At 36.2% G+C, this 12,665-nt stretch overlaps 1 protein-coding gene across 1 annotated transcript in view; it reads left to right on the forward strand.

Moving 5' to 3' along the window:
• Positions 1 to 12,665, forward strand: part of TTC17 (tetratricopeptide repeat domain 17) — a 54,657-nt gene that overhangs the window by 17,922 nt on the left and 24,070 nt on the right. Inside the window, exons 8-16 of the mRNA XM_032188045.1 lie at positions 300 to 439; positions 713 to 873; positions 1,193 to 1,305; positions 2,831 to 2,971; positions 3,374 to 3,489; positions 4,599 to 4,773; positions 5,325 to 5,402; positions 7,583 to 7,807; positions 9,948 to 10,134. Coding sequence (XP_032043936.1) covers positions 300 to 439; positions 713 to 873; positions 1,193 to 1,305; positions 2,831 to 2,971; positions 3,374 to 3,489; positions 4,599 to 4,773; positions 5,325 to 5,402; positions 7,583 to 7,807; positions 9,948 to 10,134 — 1,336 coding nt within the window. The remainder of the gene's footprint in view (positions 1 to 299; positions 440 to 712; positions 874 to 1,192; positions 1,306 to 2,830; positions 2,972 to 3,373; positions 3,490 to 4,598; positions 4,774 to 5,324; positions 5,403 to 7,582; positions 7,808 to 9,947; positions 10,135 to 12,665) is intronic.

A 12,665-nucleotide genomic window follows, 5' to 3' on the forward strand; every position in this document is an offset into this window, starting at 1 on the left:
TTTATTTTTCAAGAGTCATAGAAAATCAAATAATACTTAATCTTTCTGTCTTGACTTTAGTCTTCTACAGTGTATCTTGTGTTCCACATGCATTACAGACTTAATGTTTAAGGTTCCATCAAAATATTTTCATCCTACAGCCTCCCTTTAACAAATACAGTGGCTTGGGTTTCTGCAAAGACAGGCTGCTTGTTAGCACAGCTTAAAATCTGAGTCAACGACTTCTTTAAAAATAATATTTATAAAAATAAAATATTACAGAACAATGGCTAATTCTTTTTCTCTTCATCGTTCTTTAGATGCTTGGGGAGTACAACCACTCAGTCCTGTGTTATGATCATGCTCTACAGGCCAAGCCAGGTTTTGAGCAAGCTGTGAAAAGGAAGCATGCTGTCCTATGTCAGCAAAAACTTGAGCAAAAACTGGAAGCTCAACATAGGTAACAAAAGAAGCACCCTAGTGGAAGTTCATGCAATCTCAACTTATTGCTCTGCTGCAGCGTTTCTTTACATTTCAAATAGAATAACAATGTTTTTTTTCATTTATACGTTTCTTTGTCTATTTGCTGAAGTTAATAAGAATAAAGTATTAAAGTATTCATAAGAATACTTCAAGCAATCCAGAACAAAACTGAAAACATACAACATTATAGGAAAAAATATATTTTGAAAAGCGTTAAAAGTAAATTTTTTTCTACTGTTAAATTTTCAAGATCACTTCAGCGAACCTTGAATGAATTGAAGGAATACCAGAAGCAGCATGACCATTACCTTAGGCAACAAGATGTTTTAGACAAGTACAAGCTCATCCAGGAGGAGCAAATCCTGAGGAACATCATTCATGAGACACAGATGGCTAAAGAAGCTCAATTAGGTACAACTTTTTAGAGTTAATCTCTATTATAGCAATGAAGAATTGCATGCATTCAGATTAATGTCAGGGCATAATTTATTTGTATATTTTGATGGCCTTTAGTGGCTGCTCTGTTTCACCTGTTAAACCAGTGATTATGACCTATTCTTGAGCAGGTGTTTTTTGAGTCCTTTAAAAGATGAAATTTTTGAGCTGTTTTTAAAAAAATGGTAGAGGTTGAAGGTGGGTTTTTCTGTTTTGTGCTTTTGGACTGTATATTCTTCTCCTCTTCTTGAAAACTTCATTTACATTGTAGAGCAACGTGTTTTGTGCTCCGCAGGGAACCATCAGATTTGTAGACTGGGCAACCAGCAGCATAGCTTGCACTGCCAGTGGGACCAGCCTGTTCGCTATCACCGTGGAGACATTTTTGAAAATGTGGAATATGTTCAGGTTTGTGCATAAATTGATACCGCTGTTCTAAACTGCAGTTCTTATTTTGTTCCGTTTTTTCTTTTGAGAGGTTTAACAAAAGGAGGTACCTTTGGGGTGTCATAGTGAGAAATAGCTTAGTCCCCTTTGAGGAGTTGAAAGTATTAAATGTTAGTTTCTTTTGCTAGTAATACAAGCTGAGATCAATGGTGGATTATAGAAATGTAGAGTTTTTATTAAATAAGGCTTTGGTTTACTTAGAAAAGAGAACTGTTAGAGTTATTTAAATTTAAATGCGTTATTTTTTCCCAAGTCTTAGTGTTGTGTGAGGCACTAGCCATTTCTATAGTCCTCTTCGCTTTTTCAGCCTGCATAGAACAGACAGCCATTTATTTCTAGGAAATACAAAAATTCCTAACTTGAGGAATTACAGCTTTCTGTCACTTAAATTCTACTACATTTCAGGGATGCTAGTAGGAGGATAACAAGTTGAATTTTCCAATTCATTATCCCATCAAAGAGGACAGGAAAAGTATTAGTTAATGAAGAGGCAAAGATTTCTAGGTTTTCGATTCAAGTGTACAAGTGGTATGTGGAACGAGAATTACTCTGCATTGGAATGTACTTTCCATCAAAGTAGTTCAAAAATGCGTTTAATATTGTATTAATCACTTGTCTCTACAGCCTCAGTGAATTGAAATTTCTTTTGTTTATTATGCTATCAGTATGACTCCAACTATGTAGCTGTTGCATATTCCTTTGAATTTATAATTTTTTCCTGCCAGAAGGAGCACAAAGCTGCAGTACAGAATTAACAGAAGAGTAGAGCTCATTTGTGGTGAATCTAGTGAGTGCTTTTTGCAGCACTAAAATGATGCGTTAGCCTGCTTTCATGAGCATTTGCTAATTGCATATCTTGAACTAGACAGTGCACCAAGGAAATTTGATAGAGGAATAATCAGAAGTGCTGGAAGCAGAGTGTGTGCTAACACTGAAAACCCAGAACAAAAGCTAGCCAAGCATCCCTGCTGATGTGTTAGAACTACAGATAAAGATTATCCTTTAATGTATTCTGTAATGTGGAATGTGTTCTGGAGCTTCCTCTTAACTAACTTAAGAAAACAGGAATAATTATTTTTTATTATGCTATGTTTTCTTCTTGGATGTTCTTCCTATTCAGGTTATTAAGGTAGTTTTGCAAGCCATTAATCTTGGTAGCTCTGACCTGAACTAGAGATACGTGGTCTGGTCTATATATGTACATATAGCTTGCGGTCTATTAGAAATGTTGGCTTGATACCTCTTAGCATTATTTGGTGATTTGTAGTTGTATTTTCATTACTGACTTACTTATAATGTGGATATTGCTTTTTCCATGGTGTGAGTGGATCAAGGAACTTGAATTCCCATTTTTTCCCTGCTACTTAATTTTCAGGTTATCAGTAAGATTAATTACATAAAGCAGTGAGGAAAAAATGTGTAGAAATCCAGCCAATAATATAACATCTCTTTTCCTTATGAAATACTGCATTTTTTCTGTTTATAGTTTGGTGAGGACTCTTCAACTTCTAGTATGACATCTCTGAATTTCGATCTTGATACAAACCAGAGTGATCACAGCCAGTCCTTGCGGTCTTCCCCTGTTGCTCGTTCCATTGTTTCAGTGTGGAGTGTAGAATCCAGTAGAGTAAGTGAACAGGATAAGTTTTGCTGTTTCAAAGAGGAGTTTTGAAAGTGTGCATGTCATCTTGTCCTTGTTTGTGTGAGAATGTGTAGCATTTCTTTATTTTGTTATGCTTATCTCTATGGTTTCTGCATACCAGTTCCCAGTAATTTAAAACTCTACTACAGTACAGAGGGGGTGGTTGTTATTCACTGCCTTTGCAAAAATCTAGTGCAAGGAAAGCAATACAGCTGAGTAAAAATAGAAACTGAGATGCTGTTCCAGAAAAGATTAAAAAATATATATATAGTTCTGAAGATCTCTACTCTTTTCTTCCTCCAGATTATTCCTTATTTCTTATTAGATTGTTAACTGGAATGTTAAAAATGTTGATCAAATAATCAAAACAATGCCTTTGCCCCTTAGGACAAGCAGCATATTCTTTGGCCTCAACGATCAGAGTGCATGAAATCTTTCCCCAAAATTCCTGATCCAGAAGAGCTGCCATCTTATTTCCTTCCCCCAGAAAACAGGGGATTCAGGCAAGTGTTGATTTTAAAAACTCATGTTTATACATTTTGACACAAAGTTTTAATGGCCTTTTGCTCTCTGGAGAGGATGGATACAATTAGTAACCAATGATACAGATGTATTCATGTCTCTTCCTTTGGCTGTCCCAGGGAATGAGTGATTTTCCTTTACTGTTTGTTTGTTTTTTTCTGTAACTGTAACAGACCAAATTCTATTCTTGACTTTATTTGGTGCAAGACGAATGCATGAAATATCTACAGTATTACTAGAAGAATGAAGGTTTAAGTGCATGTATGAACATATTCTAGAGCATATTTTAAGAGAAAGAGAGATCAGGTCTGTTCTCTCTGTCTAATAAGCATAATTAACTGTTGTAGGTTGCAGACATCCTCTTAGCTTTAGTTATGTTATTGGCAAACTGTGTAGACCAGAAAGCCTTGGATTATTCCTTTGGGACAGAGGTAGAAAACCAGCTTAGTTGTGGAATAGCCAACAGTATTTATTATTAAATAGGGTAAAACAAATGTGTCTACACTGCAGTAACTATCTTGTGTGGGTCAAGGTAATTTTATAATATTCTATTCACTTAAAATAACAATGGGGATACTTGAGATGCTTTTTTTTTTTCTCGTAGTCAGTATGATTCTAGTATTGAGCATTTGTTAAAGCAGAGGTTCCCATCCACAAATGCCTTGAAGCTTCCTTTGAAAAAACGGTGTTGCCTTAAATAGAATGTTCTTTTGAAATAATCTGGCTACTTCTTGATGATGTTTTCAAATTAAAACTTTAGTTTAAAATAATTTTTCATTTTCTTTTTCACTTATCTATTTAATCCTAAGCTTCATACAGCCCTTGGTAGCATAATATTAGGACCTTCTGTTTCTTAATCTCTACTGAATTGTTCGTTGTTTACTGGTATTATAAGCTTAAAAGTTGGAAATAAAAACCTTATCCATTAATGCTTGTGAAGGGAGGATGGTCCTTGAACTCTTATCATTTCTAGCTCATTTCCAGTCCACAGTGTGAGACTTGTCAGTTGTTACATAGCTGATTCTTATATTTACGTATCAGTGACTTGCAGCATGTGCTATTGATTTGTCTTGGATCTCTTTATTCCTAGAGTCCAGTCAATCCTAAATACCGCAAGAGAATCTGTTGGGCATGGAGAAACCCAGCCACCAGACTGTTCTCCCATTACTGACGCTCGTAACAATGAATCCCTGTTCCTACTGGTCAAAGAACTAGACAGTAATCTAGATCTGAAATTTAAGATGCCAGATGATCACGCAAGACAAGTAAGAGATGCATTCTCATTGGTTCTCTTCTGTTTTAAATTTCATCTTTTTTTTTGCCTTAAAATTCTTATTCAGGACATCAAGGTTCTGATATTTAAAAGATGACTTCATACCACATATTCAAAAATGAAAGCAAGTGCTTCCTAATACTGCTGGAGAAAGGGAGAGTTTGTCGCTCAGCATAAGGCTATTGTCTGACCTCTCTTAAAACGCTTAAATACTGCACATAGAATAAGAAAAATAATTTACTTAAAATTACTATTTTATTTTAAAACTTCTAATAGTCACCTGAAATGATTCATCTTCTTGAGATTTCCAATAATGGCTGTATTCTACCAAGTTGGTAACTTTAGGCTGAGATTAGTCCTTCATATTGCTTTCTGTAGATTGACTGCTTAAATGATATAAATAATGTGAACATGTAATGATTAATTTAGACATTTTATCTTCTTTTAACTAAATTTCAAATCCTTTGAAATTTTACAATATATAGCTACATCGGTCATTCAAATCTTTTCTCTTTTAAAAATAAAAAAAATCTCTTTGTCTAGATCTTGCATTCTCGTATCAACAATCAAACTATTACACAGGAAAATATGGGAGCATTTCTTAATCATGCCATGAAAAAGGTATGTCAAAAACTATAAGATGAGATAAATGGAGAATTCTTACTTGAGGCTTGTTTCTATACTTTTAATAAAGTCAGTCAGAGATGTTCAAGAAGTAAGGTTATTTGCTGTGCCTGTGAGTGAGATGAAACTAACTTGAAAGTCCAGGCTTATAAGAGATGCACAGACAGAAAGAGAAAAGCTATTTCCTTTAGCTGGGTGTAGTTATTTGTTCTTGTTGTGACTGCAGGATACTGAGCAGCAACATACTAGCTAATCCTGGCAGACATTAATTTAAAAGAACAAAGTAACTCAGTACAGTTTGATCTTTTACCCCTTCTTGCATGTCTGCCTCTTGCTCTTAACTTCTCCTCCCCACCAACCTGCCCCCATCCTCCCCACCCCCAAAAAGACAACCAACCCACTGTCAGTCTTCTGTCAGGATAATTAGCACTCCGGGGCAGAGCGTGTACATCTGTGTAACGCCACCTCCATCTTGCGTGGGGCCTTTGAGAGTCATCATAAGTCAAATGACAGGAAGCATTGAGATAGAAGTTGGCTCTTTTTTGACATCTCAAGCTGATTATTTCTCAAATTAACTCTCTCATATGAGTTGTGTCAAGGCAGTGTATGTATGTATTGGTTTTAGTCTAAAATCAGTACAATTTATGATGTGCATCTGTCTTACACAGAAGAAAAATTAACAGCAGGAGTAGATTCCTGTTACACTATTCAGAATAAACCTATATATGTCTAATATCTTACTGTTGCAGTGCATACATATTTTGTTTTTTTACTGTTGCATTCTGTTGCCTTCATATTAAAAGTCTGAACTTCTTCATCAGCTACGTGCTGATGCCTGAATAGTGTTATGTCGTGCCTACTCTGCTAGTGATCAGCTTTCAAGGGCACAAATGCCACAGCTGGTATCTTTGTAATGGGAAAAACAAAGTGTTCATAACTTGCTTATGATTTAGTTATAGGACATTAAGACCTGAGTATGGAGAGTGGTTCAGTGAGGAGATCAGCACTAATAACATGCGAGTGATGTGTGTGCACTGCAAAACAAGGGTGATAAATAATTGCACAATTATAGGTTATTATGTAAGATACTCCTGACAAAAAGTTGATATATCCTAGTGGTATCTTCCTGTACCTCTTGAACCACAGGAAAAGCCCTTCTATATGAGGTTGCCTTTAAAATTTTGAAGAAAATCTTTGTATCAGTTAACTTTTTCAATACATTATTTCTGTAATGCCAGCTGTATGGTTAATACAACGCTACTGTAAGCATCCCTATCTGTTTTGCTTCTTTAGTCCTAGCTGCATGTTTCCTGTTCACGTGTGGATTTGAGCTTCCAACATGTAGGTTGGAACAGACATTAATTTTAGTTGATGCTTTTATACTTTAAGCTCTTCGTATAATTGGGTAGCACTGAAAATATTAAAAAAACTAGAACATAAATGTTTCTAAAGCATTTCCATCTGCTCCATCTGAAAGAGGATGTTTTACTTAGCTCTGCCCACTTGACAGGATTTTAAAATGTTGCTATTTTTTCTCTAGGATGAGTGTTTGTTTTTTCTGTTCTAGGTGAAAGAGGAGGAAGGAACATTTAAGGTGTATTTGACACTTCCTCCGTTATTCCACATGCCCTCACTTGTTACTTGCTGTTTTATAATCTTCAAACAGCATCTCCTGCATCATCTTGTCACCTTGTCATCTATTCATAAAACATAAATAGATAACTAAGAAAAAGCAATTCTGAAACCTTAAATTGACAGTCTTGAAGTTGGGTATAGGACGAGGAAGGACATTTAACTAGTGGTTGGAAACTGCCTGACCTTCAAATTGGTAACATTTTTGCATAGAACTGTGTTGGTGTAATTTTAAGGCTCTGAAGTGAGCTAACCATTATCAGTTGCATATTTTAAAGGATTTTGTGGTCATGTCAGAAGGCAGTCATATGAGTAAAGTGTGTGAGCAACAGCTCCTACTAAATTACAGTGCGGATCAGTTTGTTCAATCTGCTGTGCACTGATAAAACTCAGTGTGTGAGCGGGGTGAAGTGTGATATGTATCTATCTAGTAAAATAGTATGCAAGGGTGAGTTTTGTTTGTTTTTCACCAAACTGAGCACTTCTGTCTCACTGAGGCACCTTTCTTGTGGGTATTTTCATCCTATTCCCTGACTCTCCTATAGCCCGAAGATTCTCTGTGGCTTGTGCTTAATGAAGCTGGATTGTACTGGCGTGCAGTTGGAAATAGCACCTTTGCCATCACCTGTTTGCAAAAAGCATTTAATTTGGCTCCACGTGAATATCAGGATATCCCTCTGGTCAATCTTGCTAACCTCTTGATTCATTATGGTCTTCATTTGGATGCCAGCAGGCTCTTGCTGCAGGCTTTGGCTATCAATGCCTCCGAGGTAAGATTTTTGTGTGTGTGTTGGTTCAGTAGTGGATGTCCTTTCCTTTACTCGATTAGGAGTGTTATGGATTTGTCCTTATTTACCTGAAGCATGCAGCTCAGCTTCCAACTCGTGGTTTGGATCGGATGTTGGTTTTCATTCACACTCTTGATCTAACTTGGTGATGCTGGTTGCTGAGAATGTAGGCACCTGGAACAGAAATGCTTCTGGAATAGATGACAGACTTTTGCTTCCCAAAGCCTGTGTCACCAGTGGCTTCAGGGAATCCAGTCCTGATATTTTGGCAACATTGTCATTTAAAAGAGAGATCATAATGCTGTTGTCATTCTGTCTTGATTTTTAAACCCTTTAAGTAGCAGACATGTTAGTAAGGTCTTTGACTGTGTGGACATCTTTCTGTGCCACTTGGTTTTTGGGTTTGCTTTTTTTACATACTGTTTTATTTGTCCCTAGATTTAATGTACATACCTGGATGTAAATGTGTGTCCTAGTTATTTTGACTTAATTTCCAAACATAGATTTAAAACAGTTATTGCATTTCTGAATGGTAAGATTATAAACATTTTGTAGATTGTCGCCTATCTAAGGGAAAAAGTCACTGTATAAGCTGTTTAAACCACTGAACTGGCCAGAATGATTGTGAAAAGGAAAGGAGAGGGAAAAATGTTAAAATGAGACGGGACCTGAGGTTAGATTGGGGTTTAGATATGCATGTCATGGTACCTGTTCTCTGGCAAGTAGTCTTGGTCTTAAATTTGCAATGCTTCAGTAAGAAGCTGAAATAACTTTTTCCTGTGCTTGCACCTCTGTAGTTAGATAAGACAGAGGGCTTACACCTGCCCCGCTGCCAGTCACCTAGCACTGAAAGCAAGAAGCAGAGTAAGCTTTTTTAATATAACATTCAGCAACAATTTTGCACTTCTTGGAAAAGAATCTGGCCCATGTGGGTCACAGGTAAGAGTGCAAAAACAAATTATACAAAGAACTACACTTAAGTGACGTGCCTTAAGAAGAACAATTGAAAATACAGCCACGAAGGTTAACCTAGGACCACACTGCATGGATTAGGACTTTTCTTCAACAGTATTGGTGAGTCCTGCCTCATTACAACAATGCCTGATCCTATTTTTTCAGGCATTTACAGTCCTGAAGTGATTATTGTCTCAAAAAAAAATCTGGCAGGAAAAATTGTGCTTAAATGAAACTGTCTGGAGTACAATGAAAAGTAAATATAAATCAAAATGAATGACAGCTACAGGGAGTTAAGCATGTGCTTTGAGAGCAAAAGTTTAGACTTTTGAATGCAGTTGCTCAACTTTTTCTGAATGACGCTTAATAATACAAGGAGAGTTTGAAAAATCTGATGCTGTTCGTCAATCTCCAAATTTTCAGATAATGAATGTAAAACTACCTCATAAGGGGAAAAAATGGCTGCCATGTCATAATATTATAGTAATTATTCTAGTATTCTATTAATTGTAGCAAATTTCTTTGTGTAAGTAAAGGACTGTTTTCAGTCAAAGAAAAAGTAATGCCTTACTATGTGCCTGTATTTGCTGATTCAGTTCTAGCCAGTAAAAAAGGTGTTCATGATCTGTGCTTTAAAAATACATATTATGTGGAGAATGGCCAAAAGCAATGGACAAAAGTATGAGGTTTTAAAAAGAACTGAAAATAAACATACATCCCTAAGCTAGTATGAAATGGGCGTTTTCAGTAACCTCTGTCTGCTCGAGTAAATGCTGAACATTGTTGACTATTCAAATTTATCTGTACTGCTAAAATTGTAGTAATATTTTTATATTTGTGCTGACTTTCAATCATTCAGAAATATCCTCAGATGTTTTAGTTCAGTTCTTTATTACTCTGTGCGGTAAGCATTGTTCATGATGGTTCATCCCAGTGTGTGTTTAACAGCTTTTTTGTGGAAAACTGGAATCCTGAATACAGCCTTATGTCAGAACAGCTTTGTTTAGCACCAGTGCATCAAGCTGTTAGCTCTCCTTTCAAGGAATAGGCAATCCCTATTGAAAAAGTTTACCAAGTTTGGGAGGGTGTGGATTGATAGGGGTTTTTCCTATTCTATTTTAAACGGTGAACATACTTACACTGAGGTATATTGCTTTTCTCTTTGTAGCCTCTGACTTTTTTGAGCCTAGGAAATGCCTATCTGGCTCTGAACAACATCAGTGGAGCCCTGCAGGCCTTCAGACATGCACTGGATTTGACTACCAAGTGTCTGGAGTGTGAAAGCAGCCTGAAGATGATCCGCTGTTTGCAGTTTTACCCTTTTCTCTACAACATCACTTCTTCTGCATGCAGCGGTAAGCAACTACTGAAAGATGGACCACGAGTGAAATAGTGTCCTTTTGCCTTGAGTGTTGCACCTGAAATTCCTGGTTACTGTGCTGTTTCTCCAAGGATCCTCCCTTCTCTTTGTAGTGTATTTTCCCCATAAGGACCAGGGTTGAGGCACTAGTTTTAATGGAGAAGTTATGGTCCATTAAGAAGTGCTTGAGGATGACTTCTTAAATATCTAGAGAGCTACCACTGAGTGCAAATTACCTCCTGAGCATGTCAGTAATACCTTAACAGCCTGACTGATATCTCTTACTGGTAAATGAGGAATGCTGGGCTGAGTATTTATGGAAGTGCACAGCTGCTGCTGCTAGGCTACTCAATGGCCCCTTTGCACATCCCTTCAAATTTTGCAGTTGGATGGATTTGTTTTCTTAAAGCTGAAGAAATTGGTAAAGAGCAGCTCTAGTTTTAGTTCTTACCATTTCAGTGTGTTCAGTACTTTGTATGTCATTTTCTAGTGTTCAGTCTATATGGAATAGACTATATAATGTCAATGGTATTTTGTTGATATGGGGCCTGTGGTCACTGCTCTTCACCCCCCAAAAATCTGCCGAGAATGTCAATGTTGAACCTAATCTCTCCCAGCTAAAATATTTGAAAATATTTGACATGCAGCGCTTTGTTGTTAGTGGCTGCTTGAATAAGCCCTTTACAAACACAATGTTTGGTATCCCAGATTTCTCCCAAATTGTCACTAAGTGTCTTTTCATCTAATCTTTCTTTTGTTTTTAAATGAAAACCTCACTTGACAATAATGCTTTTGATTTTTAGTATTGCAAGGACTCTCCCTGATTATTTTTTTTATGATTTTATTTTATTTATATTTCCACCTCTAGAGGAAAAACATGGAAAAAGCTGCTCTGATTTAGCATCTAGAACTCTTCTGTCTAAGCATAGACCAGAGGTCATCCATACTTCTTGATATGGTATGGATGATTCCAGCGTAGTTGATATTTGAGGACTATGTCATCAGATTAATACTATCTTCTACGGTCTTCTGCATTTTTGCTGATTGACAGCACAGCAGTTGTACAGATAACTGAATGCTGTTTGGCTAAATGTAGTGTAGGAAGTGGTATTAAGGCCCATCTGGTGGGTCTCTTACTGATTTCCGTAACGTCAGCTTGTACACTGCTACCTTTCGTCCCTTAACACTGAACTGTCCTTCTCTTACATACCCCAATACCACAGGCAGTAGTAGAAATCTAACTTCTCATCTCAAGAGTGTCTTTTGCTAATGTGGAAGAAAAAATCATGTCTGTTTACTTTTTATTAAGGTCTTTTATTAAGATCTTTTTTTAAAAAAAAAAAAAAAAAAGTTGTAACTCAAAAGGTTAAAATTGTTCTAGTCAAACCTCAATGAAAGCAACTCTATTTTGAAATTTAGCCAAAAGGCTAATTTAAAGATACATTCACAGAACTGAGAAGATAACAAACAATGGCTGGTTTTGAACCACAAAATAATCTTTTACAGTTTTCTTTTGTGTGCTTTTCTTCATTAAATCTTACTGTAACTCCTAAAAATGTACTCCTATAGTTTGGCTGACTCTTAGCTTCTGTTTGTATTAATTCATGATTCAGGATCTTCATTTTGAAGATGACTATCACTGTATATGCAGTTTAAGAAGTTGGTGTTTCTTGAATGTGGGGAGGAACCCACATGAAAAGAAGTGTTATCCTTCTTTTTTTTTTTTTTTTTTTTTTTTTTGCTAGCATGGCCACAGATTAACAAAGTGACCATGAATATATTTGTCTGGTAGGTTGTGGGTTTTGATTGTTTATTAAGGAATCCATAAAGCTGGTAATTCAAGAAAGGAGCTGAATGTGCCATAGCATATTCATTTGATCGTTGTATGTCAGAATTTTAGTATTTAATAAGTATTTTACTCTGTATTTTTGCCTTTTCCTGGGACTCTTCCTGTCTTAATATTTCTCTCTCTTCCATTTCTGTCTATAATACCCTTTAGGTCGTCTTCTGTCTGAGTGCAAGAAACCTGAAAGCGTGAACCTGACAGTGTAAATGTTCTTCTGCAGAACATAAAATAAACATGCTGGTTAATTCAACCTTGATAATGATTTGTGGTTTAAATCAAAAATCAGTTAGGCAAATATACCTTTCCATTTTTTATCTTATTTCCATAAGGTTTGGGGAAATGTTTTTCTCCTGCTGTAAACTTCAACAGACTTGAGAGGAAACTTGACAGGCTGTGTGAAAGTGAACTTGCCTCCAAAACCAGAATTATTTCAAGAATGCATACACAGAACTCACACTTCAATCTGACAAGTATCCTGAGATTTTGGAGTTTTCAGTTCATCCTTCAGACCAAAGAAAACAACTGTAGAGAGAGAACTTTGAATTTCTACCTTAAGTACTTAACACAAACCTTTGCTAGGATTATTACTTATACATGCAATTACTCAACCACTTAGTATTCTAAAAAAAAAAATGCAAACTATATTTAGATGTTACTATTAAATATTCCCCGTTGCACTT

The sequence above is a fragment of the Aythya fuligula genome, chromosome 5 (genome assembly GCF_009819795.1).
Source record: "Aythya fuligula isolate bAytFul2 chromosome 5, bAytFul2.pri, whole genome shotgun sequence".
NCBI classification, from domain to species: Eukaryota; Metazoa; Chordata; class Aves; order Anseriformes; family Anatidae; genus Aythya; species Aythya fuligula.